General features: G+C 48.4%; 1 protein-coding gene across 1 annotated transcript in view; it reads left to right on the top strand.

Moving 5' to 3' along the window:
* The window catches only part of ctc1 (CTS telomere maintenance complex component 1), a 91412-nt gene that overhangs the window by 42986 nt on the left and 25596 nt on the right, over window positions 1-22830 (top strand). The window contains exons 11-14 of the mRNA XM_052460710.1: window positions 103-871; window positions 7820-7909; window positions 9268-9405; window positions 14374-14420. Of these exons, the coding sequence (XP_052316670.1) occupies window positions 103-871; window positions 7820-7909; window positions 9268-9405; window positions 14374-14420 (1044 nt within the window). The remainder of the gene's footprint in view (window positions 1-102; window positions 872-7819; window positions 7910-9267; window positions 9406-14373; window positions 14421-22830) is intronic.

The raw sequence follows: 22830 nt of genomic DNA, 5'->3' as shown, positions 1-22830 counted from the left end.
ACACACACACACACACACACACACACACACACACACACACACACACATACACGTAATAAGTAATGTGTGTGTCTTTGTTATAATAGTGTGTGTGTGTTCCAGGGTGTACATCCAGCTGTGTCTGAACGACCTCCAGATTCTCAGCCCCTCTGCTGCCATGGCATCACTCCTTCTCAGAACGACAGGAGGAGAGAGGGTGGAGAGGAGAGAGACAGAGAGAGAGAGGGAGGAGAGGAGAGAGAAAGGGGGAGAAGAGAGGGAGGAGAGGGAGAGGAGAGACAAAGGGGGAGAAGAGAGGGAGGAGAGGAGAGAGAAAGGGGGAGAAGAGAGGGAGGAGAGGAGAGAGAAAGGGGGAGAAGAGAGGGAGGAGAGGAGAGAGAAAGGGGGAGAAGAGAGGGAGGAGAGGAGAGAGAAAGGGGGAGAAGAGAGGGAGGAGAGGAGAGAGAAAGGGGGAGAAGAGAGGGAGGAGAGGAGAGAGAAAGGGGGAGAAGAGAGGGAGGAGAGGAGAGATGACGGTTCTGAGAGGAAGAAGAGGAGCAGAGAAGAAGAGAGGATAGAGGAAAAGAAAGAGGAGAGAGAGGGAGGGGCCAAGAGAGCACGACAAAACCACACAGAGAACGAGACCTACTCCCAACCAGGAGGAGGAGCCTCATTGCCAGGCGACCGGCCCTGTATCTCCGTGGTGATGTGTGTGGAAGGAAAGGAGGGCGTGGCCTGGCGGAACGAGGGGATTGCCTGTGAGGGAGAAGAGGCTGGGTTATCTCTGTGTTTCTCTGTGAGGGCTGATCTCATTGGTCAAATTCAGCGGTGGGGGCGGGACCCCAGGAACTGTCCATTACAGGAGAGAGAGACAGACGGACAGACCAGAACGGTGAGAGTATCCCCTGTCTTTCTCTCTCTCTCTCTCTCTCTCTCCTTTCTCTCTCTCTCTCTCTCTCTCTCTCCTTTCTCTCTCCTCTCTCTCTCTCTCTCTCTCCTTTCTCTCTCTCTCTCTCCTTCTCTCTCTCTCTCTCTCTCTCTCTGTCTGTTTCTGTCTCTCATTTCAATTCAAGGGTTTTTATTGGGAAACGTGTTAACATTGGCAAAGCAAGTCAAATAGATAAAAACGAAGTGAAATAAACAATAAAAATGAACAGTAAACATTACACTCACAGAAGTTACAAAAGAATAAAGACATTACAAGTCATATTATGTCTATATACAGTGTTGTAACGATGTGCAAATGGTTAAAGGACACAAGATTAAATAAATAAGCATAAATATGGGTTGTATTTACAATGGTGTTTGTTCTTCACTGGTTGCCCTTTTCTTGTGGCAACAGGTCACAAATCTTGCTGCTGTGATGCACACTGTGGTATTTCACCCAGTAGATATGGGAATTTATCAAAATTGGGTTTATTTTCTAATTCTTTGTGGATCTGTATAATCTGATGGAAATATGTCTCTCTAATATGGTCATACATTGGGCAGGAGGTTAGGAAGTGCAGCTCAGTTTCCACCTCATTTTGTGGGCAGTGAGCACATAGCCTGTCTTCTCTTGAGAGCCATGTCTGCCTACGGCGGCCTTTCTCAATAGCAAGGCTATGCTCACTGAGTCTGTACATAGTCAAAGCTTTCCTTAATTTTGGGTCAGTCACAGTGGTCAGGTATTCTGCCGCTGTGTACTCTGTTTAGGGCCAAATAGCATTCTAGTTTGCTCTGTTTTTTTGTTAATTCTTTCCATTGTGTCAAGTAATTATCTTTTTGTTTTCTCATGATTTGATTGGGTCTAATTGTGCTGTTGTCCTGGGGCTCTGTGGGGTGTGTTTGTGAACAGAGCTCCAGGACCAGCTTGCTTAGGGGACTCTTCTCCAGGTTCATCTCTCTGTAGGTGATGGCTTCGTTATGGAAGGTTTGGGAATCGCTTCCTTTTAGGTGGTTGTAGAATTTAACAGCTCTTTTCTGGATTGTGATAATTAGTGGGTATCGGCCTAATTCTGCTCTGCATTATTTGGTGTTTTACGTTGTACACGGAGGATATTTTACTGTGTCAGGGGATGGTCTGGTTAATATAACACTGTGCCAGGGGATGGTCTGGTTAATATAGCACTGTACCAGGGGATGGTCTGGTTAATATAGCACTGTACCAGGGGATGGTCTGGTTAATATAACACTGTACCAGGGGATGGTCTGGTTAATATAGCACTGTACCAGGGGATGGTCTGGTTAATATAGCACTGTACCAGGGGATGGTCTGGTTAATATAGCACTGTGCCAGGGGATGGTCTGGTTAATATAGCTCCATGCCAGGGGATGGTCTGGTTAATATAGCACTGTACCAGGGGATGGTCTGGTTAATATAGCACTGTACCAGGGGATGGTCTGGTTAATATAACACTGTACCAGGGGATGGTCTGGTTAATATAGCACTGTACCAGGGGATGGTCTGGTTAATATAGCACTGTACCAGGGGATGGTCTGGTTAATATAGCACTGTACCAGGGGATGGTCTGGTTAATATAACACTGTACCAGGGGATGGTTTGTGTGGAAGAGGAGGTTGCATTTTTATAATAGTCAGCAAAAAGTGTCTCTTGATTTTCCATAAGGAGCTTCATCTTGTGATCTTTTCTTGCCTTCTCGTTCTTTACATGCACAGGGTACTTTATTTTAATGACCTCTGAACAGCGGGATAGCTCCATGCCAGGGGATGGTCTCTCCATTTGGGTAAACTGTTCGACTCTCCTGCCATTGTTGGGCTAAAGGGCACCTCTCCATTGATACGTCAGGGCTAATTGAATTTAATTTAGCATTCAGTTCTTGTAAAGTATTGTCATGTATTTTTCTTCTTGGCTTTTTTCTTCTTTTGCAAATTAAATATAGTTTCAGACTAAACATTACTCACTCAGTTCCAGGTTGGATGGTGTTTTCAGTTCCAGGTTGGACGGTGTTTTCAGTTCCAGGATGGATGGTGTTTTCAGTTCCAGGTTGGATGGTGTTTTCAGGTTCCAGGTTGGATGGTGTTTTCAGTTCCAGGTTGGATGGTGTTTTCAGGTTCCAGGTTGGATGGTGTTTTCAGTTCCAGGTTGGATGGTGTTTTCAGGTTCCAGGTTGGATGGTGTTTTCGGTTCCAGGTTGGATGGTGTTTTCAGTTCCAGGTTGGATGGTGTTTTCAGTTCCAGGTTGGATGGTGTTTTCAGTTCCAGGTTGGATGGTGTTTTCAGGTTCCAGGTTGGATGGTGTTTTCAGGTTCCAGGTTGGACGGTGTTTTCAGTTCCAGGTTGGATGGTGTTTTCAGGTTCCAGGTTGGATGGTGTTTTCAGGTTCCAGGTTGGACGGTGTTTTCAGTTCCAGGTTGGATGGTGTTTTCAGGTTCCAGGTTGGATGGTGTTTTCAGGTTCCAGGTTGGATGGTGTTTTCAGTTCCAGGTTGGATGGTGTTTTCAGGTTCCAGGTTGGATGGTGTTTTCAGTTCCAGGTTGGATGGTGTTTTCAGGTTCCAGGTTGGATGGTGTTTTCAGTTCCAGTATGATGGTGTTTTCAGTTCCAGGTTGGATGGTGTTTTCAGTTCCAGTATGATGGTGATTTCAGGTTCCAGGTTGGATGGTGTTTTCAGGTTTCTGTTTTCCAGAGCATTTGCTGTAAATGTTTAGAATAATAATATTTGGTCGTTTTAAGCCTCTTGTCTTAACCCTAATCACCCTTCCAGGTGATTCCATCCAAAATCAGGTTTTGAGTTTTGATTTGGGGTGAAGATTGTTGTGAAGGGTAGTATCCTGTATATGTCCTGGTGACATAGTGGAGGGTAGTATCCTGTATATGTCCTGGTGACATAGTGGAGGGTAGTATCCTGTATATTTCCTGGTGACATAGTGTTGTGGAGGGTAGTATCCTGTATATTTCCTGGTGACATAGTGAAGGTTATGTTGTAGAGGGTAGTATCCTGTATATGTCCTGGTGACATAGTGTTGTAGATGGTAGTATCCTGTATATGTCCTGGTGACATAGTGTTGTAGAGGGTAGTATCCTGTATATGTCCTGGTGACATAGTGTTGTGAAGGGTAGTATCCTGTATATGTCCTGGTGACATAGTGTTGTGAAGGGTAGTATCCTGTATATGTCCTGGTGACATAGTGTTGTAGAGGGTAGTATCCTGTATATGTCCTGGTGACATAGTGTTGTAGAGGGTAGTATCCTGTATATGTCCTGGTGACATAGTGTTGTAGAGGTAGTTTCCTGTATATGTCCTGGTGACATAGTGTTGTAGTTCCAGGTAGTATCCTGTATATGTCCTGGTGACATAGTGTTGTAGAGGGTAGTATCCTGTATATGTCCTGGTGACATAGTGTTGTAGAGGGTAGTATCCTGTATATGTCCTGGTGACATAGTGTTGTAGAGGGTGGTATCCTGTATATGTCCTGGTGACATAGTGTTGTAGAGGGTAGTATCTTGTATATGTCCTGGTGACATAGTGTTGTTCCAGGTAGTATCCTGTATATGTCCTGGTGACAGTGTTGTGGAGGGTAGTATCCTGTATATGTCCTGGTGACATAGTGTTGTAGAGGTAGTATCCTGTATATGTCCTGGTGACATAGTGTTGTAGAGGGTAGTATCCTGTATATGTCCTGGTGACATAGTGAAGGTTGTGTTGTAGAGGGTAGTATCCTGTATATGTCCTGGTGACATAGTGTTGTAGAGGGTAGTATCCTGTATATGTCCTGGTGACATAGTGTTGTAGAGGGTAGTATCCTGTATATGTCCTGGTGACATAGTGGAGGGTAGTATCCTGTATATGTCCTGGTGACATAGTGTTGTAGAGGGTAGTATCCTGTATATGTCCTGGTGACATAGTGTTGTAGAGGGTAGTATCCTGTATATGTCCTGGTGACATAGTGTTGTGAAGGGTAGTATCCTGTATATGTCCTGGTGACATAGTGTTGTAGAGGGTAGTTTCCTGTATATGTCCTGGTGACATAGTGAAGGTTATGTTGTGGAGGGTAGTATCCTGTATATGTCCTGGTGACAAAGTGTTGTAGAGGGTAGTATCCTGTATATGTCCTGGTGACATAGTGTTGTAGAGGGTACTATCCTGTATATGTCCTGGTGACATAGTGTTGTAGTGGGTAGTATCCTGTATATGTCCTGGTGACATAGTGTTGTAGAGGGTAGTATCCTGTATATGTCCTGGTGACATAGTGTTGTAGAGGGTAGTATCCTGTATATGTCCTGGTGACATAGTGTTGTAGAGGTAGTATCCTGTATATGTCCAGGTGACATAGTGTTGTAGAGGGTAGTATCCTGTATATGTCCAGGGTGACATAGTGTTGTAGAGGGTAGTATCCTGTATATGTCCTGGTGACATAGTGTTGTAGAGGTAGTATCCTGTATATGTCCAGGTGACATAGTGTTGTGGAGGGTAGTATCCTGTATATGTCCTGGTGACATAGTGTTGTAGAGGGTAGTATCCTGTATATGTCCTGGTGACATAGTGTTGTAGTGGGTAGTATCCTGTATATGTCCTGGTGACATAGTGTTGTAGAGGTTAGTATCCTGTATATGTCCTGGTGACATAGTGTTGTAGAGGTAGTATCCTGTATATGTCCTGGTGACATAGTGTTGTAGTGGGTAGTAGCCTGTATATGTCCTGGTGACATAGTGTTGTAGAGGTTAGTATCCTGTATATGTCCTGGTGACATAGTGTTGTAGTTCCAGGGTAGTATCCTGTATATGTCCTGGTGACATAGTGTTGTAGTGTTGTAGAGGGTAGTATCCTGTATATGTTGTAGAGGGTAGTATCCTGTATATGTCCTAATGACATAGTGTTGTGGAGGGTAGTATCCTGTATATGTCCTGGGGTGACATAGTGTTGTGAAGGGTAGTATCCTGTATATGTCCTGGTGACATAGTGTTGTAGAGGGTAGTATCCTGTATATGTCCTGGTGACATAGTGTTGTAGATGGTAGTATCCTGTATATGTCCTGGTGACATAGTGTTGTAGAGGGTAGTATCCTGTATATGTCCTGGTGACATAGTGTTGTAGTGTTGTAGAGGGTAGTATCCTGTATATGTCCTGGTGACATAGTGTTGTGAAGGGTAGTATCCTGTATATGTCCTGGTGACATAGTGTTGTAGATGGTAGTATCCTGTATATGTCCTGGTGACATAGTGTTGTAGAGGGTAGTATCCTGTATATGTCCTGGTGACATAGTGTTGTGAAGGGTAGTATCCTGTATATGTCCTGGTGACATAGTGTTGTAGAGGGTAGTTTCCTGTATATGTCCTGGTGACATAGTGTTGTAGAGGGTAGTATCCTGTATATGTCCTGGTGACATAGTGTTGTAGAGGGTAGTATCCTGTATATGTCCTGGTGACATAGTGTTGTAGAGGGTAGTTTCCTGTATATGTCCTGGTGACATAGTGTTGTAGAGGGTAGTATCCTGTATATGTCCTGGTGACATAGTGTTGTAGAGGGTAGTATCCTGTATATGTCCTGGTGACATAGTGTTGTAGAGGGTAGTATCATGTATATGTCCTGGTGACATAGTGTTGTAGAGGGTAGTATCCTGTATATGTCCTGGTGACATAGTGAAGGATATGTTGTGGAGGGTAGTATCCTGTATATGTCCTGGTGACATAGTGTTGTAGAGGGTAGTATCCTGTATATGTCCTGGTGACATAGTGAAGGATATGTTGTGGAGGGTAGTATCATGTATATGTCCTGGTGACATAGTGTTGTAGAGGGTAGTATCCTGTATATGTCCTGGTGACATAGTGAAGGATATGTTGTGGAGGGTAGTATCCTGTATATGTCCTGGTGACATAGTGTTGTAGAGGGTAGTATCCTGTATATGTCCTGGTGACATAGTGAAGGATATGTTGTGGAGGGTAGTATCATGTATATGTCCTGGTGACATAGTGTTGTAGAGGGTAGTATCCTGTATATGTCCTGGTGACATAGTGTTGTGGAGGTTAGTATCCTGTATATGTCCTGGTGACATAGTGTTGTAGAGGGTAGTATCCTGTATATGTCCTGGTGACATAGTGTTGTGGAGGGTAGTATCCTGTATATGTCCTGGTGACATAGTGTTGTAGAGGGTAGTATCCTGTATATGTCCTGGTGACATAGTGTTGTAGTGTTGTAGAGGGTAGTATCCTGTATATGTCCTGGTGACATAGTGTTGTAGATGGTAGTATCCTGTATATGTCCTGGTGACATAGTGTTGTAGAGGGTAGCATCCTGTATATGTCCTGGTGACATAGTGTTGTAGAGGGTAGTATCCTGTATATGTCCTGGTGACATAGTGTTGTAGAGGGTAGTATCCTGTATATGTTCCTGACAAAAAAATCCAAGTTTATCTCACTGTAAATATATATATTTTTTATGAACATGCTGAAAAATGCAGGAGTTCAGCTGATCAAGACCTCTCTCTCGCTCTGTCTCCCTCTGTCTCTCCTCTTGTGTCTTTCTCCCTTTCGCTCTGTTTCTGTCTCCCTCTCCCTCTGGTGTCTGTCTGGTGTCTGTCTCCCTCTGGTGTCTGTCTCCCTCTCGCTCTGTTTCTGTCTCCCTCTCCCTCTGGTGTCTGTCTCCCTCTGGTGTCTGTCTCTCTGGTGTCTGTCTCCCTCTGGTGTCTGTCTCCCTCTGGTGTCTGTCTCCCTCTCGCTCTGTTTCTGTCTCCATCTCCCTCTGGAGTCTGTCTCCCTCTGGTGTCTGTCTCCCTCTGGTGTCTGTCTCCCTCTCGCTCTGTTTCTGTCTCCATCTCCCTCTGGTGTCTGTCTCGCTCTCGCTCTGTTTCTGTCTCCATCTCCCTCTGGTGTCTGTCTGTTTCTGTCTCCCTCACTCAGGTAGAGCTGTTGTTTGTGAGGTCATCAGTACGCTGGTTTCCTCTGATCCAGGCTGGATCTTTCTACAGACTCATCGCTCCTAACACCCAGGTACTCTATCCCTCCCTCCATCCCTCTCTCTCTCTCTGTCTCCTTCCATCCCTCTCTCTCTGTCTGTCTCCTTCCATCCCTCTCTCTCTGTCTGTCTCTATCCCTCCCTCATTCCTCTCTCTCTGTCTCCCTCTATCCCTCTCTCTCTGTCTGTCTCCTTCCATCCCCTCTCTCTCTGTCTGTCTCCTTCCATCCCTCTCTCTGTCTGTCTGTCTCTATCCCTCCCTCCATCCCTCTCTCTCTGTCTGTCTCCTTCCATCCCTCTCTCTCTGTCTGTCTCTATCCTCTCTCTCTGTCTGTCTCTATCCCTCCCTCATTCCCCTCTCTCTGTCTGTCTCTATCCCTCCCTCATTCCTCTCTCTCTGTCTCCCTCTATCCCTCTCTCTCTGTCTGTCTCTATCCCTCCCTCATTCCTCTCTCTGTCTCTATCCCTCCCGCCATCCTTCTCTCTCCATTCCTCCGTCTGTATCCCTCCACCTCCCTCGTTCTGTCTCCCTCCCTCCACCCCCCTCGCTCTGTCTCCCTCCCTCCCTCCCCCTCGTTCTGTCTCCCTCCCTCCACCCCCTCGTTCTGTCTCCCTCCCTCCCTCCACCCCCCTCGTTCTGTCTCCCTCCCTCCACCCCCCTCGCTCTGTCTCCCTCCCTCCACCCCCCTCGTTCTGTCTCCCTCCCTCCCTCCACCCCCTCGTCTCTGTCTCCCTCCCTCCACCTCCCTCCACCCCCTCGCTCTGTCTCCCTCCACCTCCCTCTGTTCTGTCTCCCTCCCTCCCTCCACCCCCTTCGCTCTGTCTCCCTCCCTCCACCTCCCTCCACCCCCCTCTGTCTGTTTCCCTCCCTCCACCTCCCCCTCGCTCTGTCTCCTCCCTCCCTCCACCCCCTCGTTCTGTCTCCCTCCCTCCCTCCACCCCCTCGTTCTGTCTCCCTCCCTCCCTCCACCCCCTCGCTCTGTCTCCCTCCCTCCACCTCCCTCGCTCTGTCTCCCTCCCTCCACCTCCCTCCCTCTGTCTCCCTCCACCTCCCTCCCTCTGTCTCCCTCCCTCATCCCCCTCGCCATGTCTCCCTCCATCCCTCTCTCTTCCACACAAGGTTTTTGACTTCTCTGTCATACCGTGTTGGATCTTGTCCATCCATCTTGTCTCAGGAGGACCACAATGGAAATAAGTCCCAGACTGTGTTGTGTGTTATCCTACATTATTTAACTCATGTGTATGTCTGGCTTTTTCCAGTTCTGTGTGTGGTAATTTCAAAATGGCCGAATTAATAAACTAGAAGACTTGGGTTGTTTTCTTTTGATCTAGTAAAGCTTTTTGTTACGTGGAGTGTTTTACTGCCTGATTGGCCTGTGTTCCTGTCACTCAGGATCCCAGTGTTCTGATTGGCTGTCGTGTTGCTGGGAGGAGTGGTGTAGTGCTCCATACGAACCCCTCCCTCCTTGTGCGATCTGATTGGAGGATCCACACCCTGACCCACCCACTCCTGACCACGCCCTACTCCCAGGTGAGCCAGAGGAAAGCAACCCATTCTGATGAGTCCTGTCTGACATATAACCACCAGACTAGTCCTGTCTGACATATAACCACCAGACTAGTCCTGTCTGACATATAACCACCAGACTAGTCCTGTCTGACATATAACCACCAGACTAGTCCTTTCTGACATATAACCACCAGACTAGTCCTTTCTGACATATAACCACCAGACTAGTCCTTTCTGACATATAACCACCAGACTAGTCCTGTCTGACATATAACCACCAGACTAGTCCTGTCTGACATATAACCACCAGACTAGTCCTTTCTGACATATAACCACCAGACTAGTCCTTTCTGACATATAACCACCAGACTAGTCCTTTCTGACATATAACCACCAGACTAGTCCTTTCTGACATATAACCACCAGACTAGTCCTGTCTGACATATAACCACCAGACTAGTCCTTTCTGACATATAACCACCAGACTAGTCCTGTCTGACATATAACCACCAGACTAGTCCTGTCTGACATATAACCACCAGACTAGTCCTTTCTGACATATAACCACCAGACTAGTCCTTTCTGACATATAACCACCAGACTAGTCCTTTCTGACATATAACCACCAGACTAGTCCTTTCTGACATATAACCACCAGACTAGTCCTTTCTGACATATAACCACCAGACTAGTCCTTTCTGACATATAACCACCAGACTAGTCCTTTCTGACATATAACCACCAGACTAGTCCTGTCTGACATATAACCACCAGACTAGTCCTGTCTGACATATAACCACCAGACTAGTCCTGTCTGACATATAACCACCAGACTAGTCCTTTCTGACATATAACCACCAGACTAGTCCTGTCTGACATATAACCACCAGACTAGTCCTGTCTGACATATAACCACCAGACTAGTCCTTTCTGACATATAACCACCAGACTAGTCCTTTCTGACATATAACCACCAGACTAGTCCTTTCTGACATATAACCACCAGACTAGTCCTTTCTGACATATAACCACCAGACTAGTCCTTTCTGACATATAACCACCAGACTAGTCCTTTCTGACATATAACCACCAGACTAGTCCTTTCTGACATATAACCACCAGACTAGTCCTTTCTGACATATAACCACCAGACTAGTCCTTTCTGACATATAACCACCAGACTAGTCCTTTCTGACATATAACCACCAGACTAGTCCTGTCTGACATATAACCACCAGACTAGTCCTGTCTGACATATAACCACCAGACTAGTCCTTTCTGACATATAACCACCAGACTAGTCCTGTCTGACATATAACCACCAGACTAGTCCTTTCTGACATATAACCACCAGACTAGTCCTTTCTGACATATAACCACCAGACTAGTCCTTTCTGACATATAACCACCAGACTAGTCCTTTCTGACATATAACCACCAGACTAGTCCTTTCTGACATATAACCACCAGACTAGTCCTTTCTGACATATAACCACCAGACTAGTCCTTTCTGACATATAACCACCAGACTAGTCCTTTCTGACATATAACCACCAGACTAGTCCTGTCTGACATATAACCACCAGACTAGTCCTGTCTGACATATAACCACCAGACTAGTCCTTTCTGACATATAACCACCAGACTAGTCCTGTCTGACATATAACCACCAGACTAGTCCTTTCTGACATATAACCACCAGACTAGTCCTTTCTGACATATAACCACCAGACTAGTCCTTTCTGACATATAACCACCAGACTAGTCCTTTCTGACATATAACCACCAGACTAGTCCTTTCTGACATATAACCACCAGACTAGTCCTTTCTGACATATAACCACCAGACTAGTCCTTTCTGACATATAACCACCAGACTAGTCCTGTCTGACATATAACCACCAGACTAGTCCTGTCTGACATATAACCACCAGACTAGTCCTTTCTGACATATAACCACCAGACTAGTCCTGTCTGACATATAACCACCAGACTAGTCCTTTCTGACATATAACCACCAGACTAGCCCTGTCTGACATATAACCACCAGACTAGTCCTGTCTGACATATAACCACCAGACTAGTCCTGTCTGACATATAACCACCAGACTAGTCCTGTTCTGACATATAACCACCAGACTAGTCCTGTCTGACATATAACCACCAGACTAGTCCTGTCTGACATATAACCACCAGACTAGTCCTGTCTGACATATAACCACCAGACTAGTCCTGTCTGACATATAACCACCAGACTAGTCCTGTCTGACATATAACCACCAGACTAGTCCTGTCTGACATATAACCACCAGACTAGTCCTGTCTGACATATAACCACCAGACTAGTCCTGTCTGACATATAACCACCAGACTAGTCCTGTCTGACATATAACCACCAGACTAGTCCTGTCTGACATATAACCACCAGACTAGTCCTGTCTGACATATAACCACCAGACTAGTCCTGTCTGACATATAACCACCAGACTAGTCCTGTCTGACATATAACCACCAGACTAGTCCTGTCTGACATATAACCACCAGACTAGTCCTGTCTGACATATAACCACCAAACATATAACCACCAGACTAGTCCTGTCTGACATATAACCACCAGACTAGTCCTGTCTGACATATAACCACCAGACTAGTCCTGTCTGACATATAACCACCAGACTAGTCCTGTCTGACATATAACCACCAGACTAGTCCTGTCTGACATATAACCACCAGACTAGTCCTGTCTGACATATAACCACCAGACATATAACCACCAGACTAGTCCTGTCTGACATATAACCACCAGACTAGTCCTGTCTGACATATAACCACCAGACTAGTCCTGTCTGACATATAACCACCAGACTAGTCCTGTCTGACATATAACCACCAGACTAGTCCTGTCTGACATATAACCACCAGACTAGTCCTGTCTGAAATACTGTAGCCAGTAGTTACCCAGGCTAGTCCTGTCTGAAATACTGTAGCCAGTAGTTACCAAACTAGTCCTGTCTGAAATACTGTAGCCAGTAGTTACCCAAACTAGTCCTGTCTGAAATACTGTAGCCAGTAGTTACCCAGACTAACCAGCCAGTAGTTACCCAAACTAGTCCTGCCTGAAATACTGAGCCAGTAGTTACCCAGACTAATCTGAAATACTGTAGCCAGTAGTTACCCAAACTAGTCCTGTCTGAAATACTGTAGCCAGTAGTTACAGACCAGACTAGTAGCCAGTAGTTACCAAACTAGTCCTGCCTGAAATATACTGTAGCCAGTAGTTATCTGAAATACTGTAGACAGTTACCCAGACTAGTCCTATCTGAAATACTGTAGACAATACTGTCCTATCTGAAATACTGTAGACAGTAGTTAGTCCTATCTGAAATACTGTAACATGTAGTTACCCAGACTAGTCCTGTCTGAAATACTGTAGCCAGTAGTTACCCAAACTAGTCCTGTCTGAAATACTGTAGCCAGTAGTTACCCAGACTAGTCCTATCTGAAATACTGTAGCCAGTAGTTACCAAACTAGTCCTGCCTGAAATACTGTAGACATGTAGTTACCTAGACTAGTCCTGTCTGAAATACTGTAGACATGTAGTTACCCAGACTAGTCCTGTCTGAAATACTGTAGCCAGTAGTTACCCAGACTAGTCCTGTCTGAAATACTGTAGCCAGTAGTTACCAAACTAGTCCTGTCTGAAATACTGTAGACATGTAGTTACCTAGACTAGTCCTGTCTGAAATACTGTAGCCAGTAGTTACCAAACTAGTCCTGTCTGAAATACTGTAGCCAGTAGTTACCAAACTAGTCCTGTCTGAAATATACCAGTAGTTACCCAGGCTAGTCCTGTCTGAAAGTAGCCAGTACCCAGGCTAGTCCTGTCTGAAATACTGTAGCCAGTAGTTACCAAACTAGTCCTGTCTGAAATACTGTAGCCAGTAGTTACCAAACTAGTCCTGTCTGAAATACTGTAGCCAGTAGTTACCCAAGCTAGTCCTGTCTGAAATACTGTAGCCAGTAGTTACCCAGGCTAGTCCTGTCTGAAATACTGTAGCCAGTAGTTACCAAACTAGTCCTGCCTGAAATATTGTAGCCAGTAATTACCAAACTAGTCCTGTCTGAAATACTGTAGACATGTAGTTACCCAGACTAGTCCTGTCTGAAATACTGTAGCCAGTAGTTACCCAGACTAGTCCTGTCTGAAATACTGTAGCCAGTAGTTACCCAGACTCGTCCTATCTGAAATACTTTATACATGTGACCAGTAGTTACCAAACTAGTCGAACCCTGTCTGTGCCTGATCAGGCCACACCCCACACACCCAGGCCACACCCACCAAACATGAATGTACCTCTTGGTCTGTTGAAGAATGTTGTGCACCGTTTTGGGGAAACGTGTTCTTCAGTGCAAACCGTCACACAACGTAGGAAAAATGTTCAATGAACACACCCCAGCCTTGAAGTTATCACTAACTGTAATACCTGACCTCTACACCCTGACCTCTCTCTCCTCCAGTTAAACCCTGACCTCTACACCCTGGCCTCTCTCTCCTCCAGTTAAACCCTGACCTCTAAACCCTGACTTCTCTCTCCTCCAGTTAAACCCTGACCTCTAAACCCTGACTTCTCTCTCCTCCAGTTAACCCCTGACCTCTAAACCCTGACTTCTCTCTCCTCCAGTTAACCCCTGACCTCTGAACCCTGACTTCTCTCTCCTCCATTTAACCCCTGACCTCTAAACCCTGACCTCTCTCTCCTCCAGTTAACCCCTGACCTCTCTCTCCTCTAGTTAAACCCTGACCTCTAAACCCTGACCTCTCTCTCCTCCAGTTAACCCCAGACCTCTCTCTCCTCCAGTTAAACCCTGACCTCTCTCTCCTCCAGTTAACCCCTGACCTCTCTCTCCTCTAGTTAAACCCTGACCTCTACACCCTGACCTCTCTCCAGTTAAACTCTGACCTCTAACCCCTGACCTCTCTCCTCCAGTTTGTTTCTCAGAAGGTCATGTCTGTGGCTGAGGTTCTGGACTGCAGGTAAGAAAACAAATCTACACATTCAAATCAAATGTTATTGGCTACACATGGTTAGCTGATGTTATTGGTTACATGGTCAGCAGATGTTATTGGTCACATGGTTAGCAGATGTTATTGGTCACATGGTTAGCAGATGTTTAGCAGATGTTATTGGTCACATGGTTAGCAGATGTTATTGGTCACATGGTTAGCAGATGTTATTGGTCACATGGTTAACAGATGTTATTGGTCACATGTTTAGCAGATGTTATTGTGAGTTCACGAAATGCTTGTGCTTCTAGTTCCAACAGTGCAGTAATATCTAATAATTCCCAACAACTACCTAATTCACACTAAAATCAAACACTAATGTTCTGAACTACATTTTGATTGGACGGCGAGTGAACAGTAGAACAGAGGGGCCCTCACCTCCTCCCTGTAGGCCGTCTCGTCGTTGTTGGTAATCAAGCCCACTACTCGCCCACGTCTGCAAACTTGATGATTGAGTCGGAGGCGTGCATGGCCACGCAGTCATGGGTGAACAGGAGGGGGCTGAGCACGCACCCTTGTGGGGCCCCAGTGTTGAGGGTCAGCAAAATGGAGATGTTGTTTCCTACCTTCACCACCTGGGGGTGGCCCGTCAGGAAGTCCAGGACCCAACTGCACAGAGCGGGGTTGAGTCCCAAGGCCTCCAGTTTAATGTTGAGTTTGGAGGGTACTATGGTGTACTATGGTGTTGAATGCTGAGATGTAGTTAATGAACAGCATTCTTACATAGGTATTCCTCTTGTCCAGATGGGATAGGGCAGTGTGATGACGATTGCGTCGTCTATGGACCTGTTGGGGCGGTATGCAAACTGAAGTGGGTCTAGGGTGTCAGGTAAAGGGGGAGGTGATATGATCCTTAACTAGTCTCTCAAAGCACTTCATGACGACAGAAGTGAGTGCTACGGGGCCGATAGTCGTTTAGTTCAGTTACCTTTGCGGGTAAATAAGGTGTTTAGATTGTCTGGAAGCGTGACACCGGTGTCCATGACGTGGCTGGTGTTATCTTTGTAGTCTGTGATTTCCCGTAGACCCTGCCACATACGTCTCGTGTCTGAGCCGTTGAATTGCGACACCGCCTTGTCCCTGTACTGGCATTTCCCTTGTTTGATTGCCTTGCGCGGGGAATAACTACACTGTTTATATTCAGCCATATTCCCAGACCTCTTTTCATGGTTAAATGCGGTGGTTTGCACTTTCAGTTTTGCGCGAATGCAGCCATCCATCCACAGTTTCTGGTTAGGGTAGGTTTTAATAGTCACAGTGGGAACAACATCTCTTCTTTATAAACACGTATAAGTCGATGTTGTTCTCTGAGGCTGACGGGAACATATTCTTGAAGCGTGGCTTCCGATTGGTCGGACCAGCGTTGAATGGTTCTTGTCACTGGTACATCCTGTTCGAGTTTCTGCCTATAGGACGGTAGGAGCAAGATGGAGTCGCGGTCGGATTTACCGAAGGGAGGGCGAGGGAGGGTCTTGTATGCATCACGGAAGTTAGAGGAGCAGTGATCCAGCGTTTTAGTACTACTGTCAATATGCTGATAGAATTTAGGGAGCCTTGTTCTCAAATTTGCTTTGTTAAAATTCTCAGCTACAATAAATGCAGCCTCAGGATATTTCCTGTTCACATAGTCCAATGACGTTCCTTGAGAGCCGTCTTGGTCTCTGCTTGAGGGGTACACAGCTGTGACTAATTGGGGCGGCAGATTGGCCTAGTGGTTAGAGCGTTGGACTAGTAAGTGAGTTCAAACCCCCGAGCTGACAAGCTGTGACTAATTGACGGGAATTCTCTTGGTAGGTGAAATGGCCGGCAATTGAGTGTAAGGAATTCTAGGTTGGGTGAGCAGAATGACTTGAGGTCCTGTATGTTGTTGTGATTACACCATGAGTTGTTAATCATGAGGCATACACCCCCGCCCTTCTTCCCAGAGAGGTGTTTGTTTCTGTCAGGAACGATGCATGTTTCTGTCGGCATGACGCACGATTCTGACAGCATATCCCGAGAGAGCCATGTTTCCATGAAACAGAGAATGTTACCATCTCTGATGTCTCTCTGGAAGACAACCCTTGCTCGAATGTTGTTTGCCGTGTTGTCGAGAGGGGGATGGGCTAGTACTCGGGAGCGGTGGGCGATGTGCACGTCTATGGAGCAGCTGACCTCTTCGTCTGCCCTTTCTGATGTGCCATTGTTTTGGGTCGACTACTGGAATTAGATCCATTGTCCTGGGTGTTGGTCCTGGTAGTCGTGGTAGTTGTGGTAAATTCACATTGCTCTTATATCCAATAGTTCTTCCCGGCTGTATGTAATAAGACTTCAGATTTCCTGGGGTCACAATGTGAGAAATAATACATAAAAAAAAAATACTGCATAGTTTCCTGAGGACTCGAAGGCGACCATCTCCTTCGGCACCATCAGGGTTGGGAACTCCGAACTCTGGATAAATGGGAAACTAATTATAGATCAAGAAATCACCCAGAGCCACAGACAACCTTCATCACCCAGAGCCACAGACAACCTTCATCACCCAGACAACTTTCATCACCCAGAGCCACAGGCAACCTTCATCACCCAGAGCCACAGGCAACCTTCATCACCCAGAGCCACAGACAACCTTCATCACCCAGACAACTTTCATCACCCAGAGCCACAGGCAACCTTCATCACCCAGAGCCACAGGCAACCTTCATCACCCAGAGCCACAGACAACCTTGATCACCCAGAGCCACAGACAACCTTCATCACCCAGAGCCACAGGCAACCTTCATCACCCAGAGCCACAGGCAACCTTCATCACCCAGACAACTTTCATCACCCAGAGCCACAGACAACCTTCATCACCCAGAGCCACAGGCAACCTTCATCACCCAGAGCCACAGGCAACCTTCATCACCCAGAGCCACAGACAACCTTCATCACCCAGACAACCTTCATCACCCAGAGCCACAGGCAACCTTCATCACCCAGAGCCACAGGCAACCTTCATCACCCAGAGCCACAGGCAACCTTCATCACCCAGAGCCACAGGCAACCTTCATCACCCAGAGCCACAGGCAACCTTCATCACCCAGAGCCACAGGCAACCTTCATCACCCAGAGCCACAGGCAACCTTCATCACCCAGAGCCACAGGCAACCTTGATCACCCAGAGCCACAGACAACCTTCATCACCCAGACAACCTTCATCACCCAGACAACCTTCATCACCCAGAGCCACAGACAACCTTCATCACCCAGGCAACATACAACTTTCATCACCCAGAGCCACAGACAACCTTCATCACCCAGACAACATACAGCGTTCATCACCCAGACAACAGACAACCTTCATCACCCAGACAACAGACAACTTTCATCACCCAGACAACCTTCATCACCCAGACAACAGACACCCTTCATCACCCAGACAACAGACACCCTTCATCACCCAGACAACAGACACCCTTCATCACCCAGACAACCTTCATCTCCCAGACAACAGACAACCTTCATCACCCAGACAACCTTCATCACCCAGACAACAGACACCCTTCATCACCCAGACAACCTTCATCTCCCAGACAACCTTCATCACCCAGACAATCTTCATCAATAGAAGCATTAAAAAAATAGATGTAAAGATGATATAGATATTTTGTTGTATATTTTTTACCCCCTTTTTCTCCCCGTGATACCCGGTTGTGATCCAATTACAATCTTGTCTCATCGCTGCAACTCCCCAACGGGGAGAGGAGAAGGTTGAGTCATGCATCCTCTGAAACATGACCCGCCACGCCGCGCTTCTTTCGCTTAACCTGGAAGCTGTATCAATATGTTGGAGGAAACACTGTTCAGCTGACAACCCAAACCCAGGCGCCCGGCCTGTCACAAGGAGTCGCTTGAGCGTGAGGAGCCCAGTAAAGCCACCCGAACCCGGACGACGCTGGGCCTGTAGTGATGGGATGGAACCCCAGGCTGTACTGATGGGATGGAACCCCAGGCTGTAGTGATGGGATGGAACCCCAGACTGTAGTGATGGGATGGAACCTCAGACTGTAGTGATGGGATGGAACCCCAGGCTGTAGTGATGGGATGGAACCCCAGGCTGTAGTGATAGATGAGTGGGATGGAACCCCAGGCTGTAGTGATGGGATGGAACCCCAGGCTGTAGTGATGGGATGGAACCCCAGGCTGTAGTGATGGGATGGAACCCCAGGCTGTAGTGATGGGATGGAACCCCAGGCTGTAGTGATGGATGGAACCCCAGGCTGTAGTGATGGGATGGAACCCCAGGCTGTAGTGATGGGATGGAACCCCAGGCTGTAGTGATGGGATGGAACCCCAGGCTGTAGTGATGGGATGGAACCCCAGGCTGATGGGATGGAACCCCAGGCTGTAGTGATGGGATGGAACCCCAGTACTGTAGTGATGGGATGGAACCCCAGGCTGTAGTGATGGGATGGAACCCCAGGCTGTAGTGATGGGATGGAACCCCAGACTGTAGTGATGGGATGGAACCCCAGGCTGTAGTGATGGGATGGAACCCCAGGCTGTAGTGATGGGATGGAACCCCAGACTGTAGTGATGGGATGGAACCCCAGACTGTAGTGATGGGATGGAACCCCAGGCTGTAGTGATGGGATGGAACCCCAGACTGTAGTGATGGGATGGAACCCCAGGCTGTAGTGATGGGATGGAACCCCAGGCTGTAGTGATGGGATGGAACCCCAGGCTGTAGTGATGGGATGGAACCCCAGGCTGTAGTGATGGGATGGAACCCCAGACTGTAGTGATGGGATGGAACCCCAGACTGTAGTGATGGGATGGAACCCCAGACTGTAGTGATGGGATGGAACCCCAGGCTGTAGTGATGGGATGGAACCCCAGGCTGTAGTGATGGGATGGAACCCCAGACTGTAGTGATGGGATGGAACCCCAGACTGTAGTGATGGGATGGAACCCCAGGCTGTAGTGATGGGATGGAACCCCAGACTGTAGTGATGGGATGGAACCCCAGGCTGTAGTGATGGGATGGAACCCCAGGCTGTAGTGATGGGATGGAACCCCAGGCTGTAGTGATGGGATGGAACCCCAGGCTGTAGTGATGGATGGAACCCCAGGCTGTAGTGATGGGATGGAACCCCAGGCTGTAGTGATGGGATGGAACCCCAGGCTGTAGTGATGGGATGGAACCCCAGGCTGTAGTGATGGGATGGAACCCCAGGCTGTAGTGATGGGATGGAACCCCAGACTGTAGTGATGGATGGAACCCCAGGCTGTAGTGATGGGATGGAACCCCAGGCTGTAGTGATGGGATGGAACCCCAGGCTGTAGTGATGGGATGGAACCCCAGGCTGTAGTGATGGGATGGAACCCCAGGCTGTAGTGATGGGATGGAACCCCAGACTGTAGTGATGGGATGGAACCCCAGGCTGTAGTGATGGGATGGAACCCCAGGCTGTAGTGATGGGATGGAACCCCAGGCTGTAGTGATGGGATGGAACCCCAGGCTGTAGTGATGGGATGGAACCCCAGGCTGTAGTGATGGGATGGAACCCCAGGCTGTAGTGATGGGATGGAACCCCAGCTGAGTGATGGGATGGAACCCCAGACTGTAGTGATGGGATGGAACCCCAGGCTGTAGTGATGGGATGGAACCCCAGGCTGTAGTGATGGGATGGAACCCCAGACTGTAGTGATGGGATGGAACCCCAGACTGTAGTGATGGGATGGAACCCCAGGCTGTAGTGATGGGATGGAACCCCAGGCTGTAGTGATGGGATGGAACCCCAGGCTGTAGTGATGGGATGGAACCCCAGGCTGTAGTGATGGGATGGAACCCCAGGCTGTAGTGATGGGATGGAACCCCAGGCTGTAGTGATGGGATGGAACCCCAGGCTGTAGTGATGGGATGGAACCCCAGGCTGTAGTGATGGGATGGAACCCCAGGCTGTAGTGATGGGATGGAACCCCAGGCTGTAGTGATGGGATGGAACCCCAGGCTGTAGTGATGGGATGGCTGTAGTGATGGGATGGAACCCCAGGCTGTAGTGATGGATGGAACCCCAGGCTGTAGTGATGGGATGGAACCCCAGACTGTAGTGATGGGATGGAACCCCAGGCTGTAGTGATGGGATGGAACCCCAGGCTGTAGTGATGGATGGAACCCCAGACTGTAGTGATGGGATGGAACCCCAGACTGTAGTGATGGGATGGAACCCCAGGCTGTAGTGATGGGATGGAACCCCAGGCTGTAGTGATGGGATGGAACCCCAGGCTGTAGTGATGGGATGGAACCCCAGGCTGTAGTGATGGGATGGAACCCCAGGCTGTAGTGATGGGATGGAACCCCAGACTGTAGTGATGGGATGGAACCCCAGACTGTAGTGATGGGATGGAACCCCAGGCTGTAGTGATGGGATGGAACCCCAGACTGTAGTGATGGGATGGAACCCCAGACTGTAGTGATGGGATGGAACCCCAGACTGTAGTGATGGGATGGAACCCCAGACTGTAGTGATGGGATGGAACCCCAGACTGTAGTGATGGGATGGAACCCCAGACTGTAGTGATGGGATGGAACCCCAGGCTGTAGTGATGGGATGGAACCCCAGGCTGTAGTGATGGGATGGAACCCCAGGCTGTAGTGATGGGATGGAACCCCAGGCTGTAGTGATGGGATGGAACCCCAGGCTGTAGTGATGGGATGGAACCCCAGGCTGTAGTGATGGGATGGAACCCCAGGCTGTAGTGATGGGATGGAACCCCAGGCTGTAGTGATGGGATGGAACCCCAGGCTGTAGTGATGGGATGGAACCCCAGGCTGTAGTGATGGGATGGAACCCCAGGCTGTAGTGATGGGATGGAACCCCAGGCTGTAGTGATGGGATGGAACCCCAGGCTGTAGTGATGGGATGGAACCCCAGACTGTAGTGATGGGATGGAACCCCAGACTGTAGTGATGGGATGGAACCCCAGGCTGTAGTGATGGGATGGAACCCCAGACTGTAGTGATGGATGGAACCCCAGACTGTAGTGATGGGATGGAACCCCAGACTGTAGTGATGGGATGGAACCCCAGACTGTAGTGATGGATGGAACCCCAGGCTGTAGTGATGGGATGGAACCCCAGGCTGTAGTGATGGGATGGAACCCCAGGCTGTAGTGATGGGATGGAACCCCAGGCTGTAGTGATGGGATGGAACCCCAGGCTGTAGTGATGGGATGGAACCCCAGGCTGTAGTGATGGGATGGAACCCCAGACTGTAGTGATGGGATGGAACCCCAGACTGTAGTGATGGGATGGAACCCCAGGCTGTAGTGATGGGATGGAACCCCAGGCTGTAGTGATGGATGGAACCCCAGACTGTAGTGATGGGATGGAACCCCAGGCTGTAGTGATGGGATGGAACCCCAGGCTGTAGTGATGGGATGGAACCCCAGGCTGTAGTGATGGGATGGAACCCCAGGCTGTAGTGATGGGATGGAACCCCAGGCTGTAGTGATGGGATGGAACCCCAGGCTGTAGTGATGGGATGGAACCCCAGGCTGTAGTGATGGGATGGAACCCCAGGCTGTAGTGATGGGATGGAACCCCAGGCTGTAGTGATGGGATGGAACCCCAGGCTGTAGTGATGGGATGGAACCCCAGACTGTAGTGTGATGGGATGGAACCCCAGGCTGTAGTGATGGGATGGAACCCCAGGCTGTAGTGATGGGATGGAACCCCAGGCTGTAGTGATGGATGGAACCCCAGGCTGTAGTGATGGGATGGAACCCCAGACTGTAGTGATGGGATGGAACCCCAGGCTGTAGTGATGGGATGGAACCCCAGGCTGTAGTGATGGGATGGAACCCCAGGCTGTAGTGATGGGATGGAACCCCAGGCTGTAGTGATGGGATGGAACCCCAGGCTGTAGTGATGGATGGAACCCCAGGCTGTAGTGATGGATGGAACCCCAGGCTGTAGTGATGGGATGGAACCCCAGACTGTAGTGATGGGATGGAACCCCAGGCTGTAGTGATGGATGGAACCCCAGACTGTAGTGATGGGATGGAACCCCAGACTGTAGTGATGGATGGAACCCCAGGCTGTAGTGATGGGATGGAACCCCAGGCTGTAGTGATGGATGGAACCCCAGACTGTAGTGATGGGATGGAACCCCAGACTGTAGTGATGGGATGGAACCCCAGGCTGTAGTGATGGGATGGAACCCCAGACTGTAGTGATGGGATGGAACCCCAGGCTGTAGTGATGGATGGAACCCCAGGCTGTAGTGATGGGATGGAACCCCAGACTAGTGATGGGATGGAACCTCAGACTGTAGTGATGGTATGGAACCCCAGGCTGTAGTGATGGATGGAACCCCAGGCTGTAGTGATGGATGGAACCCCAGGCTGTAGTGAT

This window comes from Oncorhynchus keta, chromosome 13, assembly GCF_023373465.1.
Source record: "Oncorhynchus keta strain PuntledgeMale-10-30-2019 chromosome 13, Oket_V2, whole genome shotgun sequence".
Classification (NCBI taxonomy): Eukaryota; Metazoa; Chordata; class Actinopteri; order Salmoniformes; family Salmonidae; genus Oncorhynchus; species Oncorhynchus keta.
Note: the sequence above shows the minus strand (reverse complement) of the source record. Positions and strands in the feature narration are given on the sequence as shown.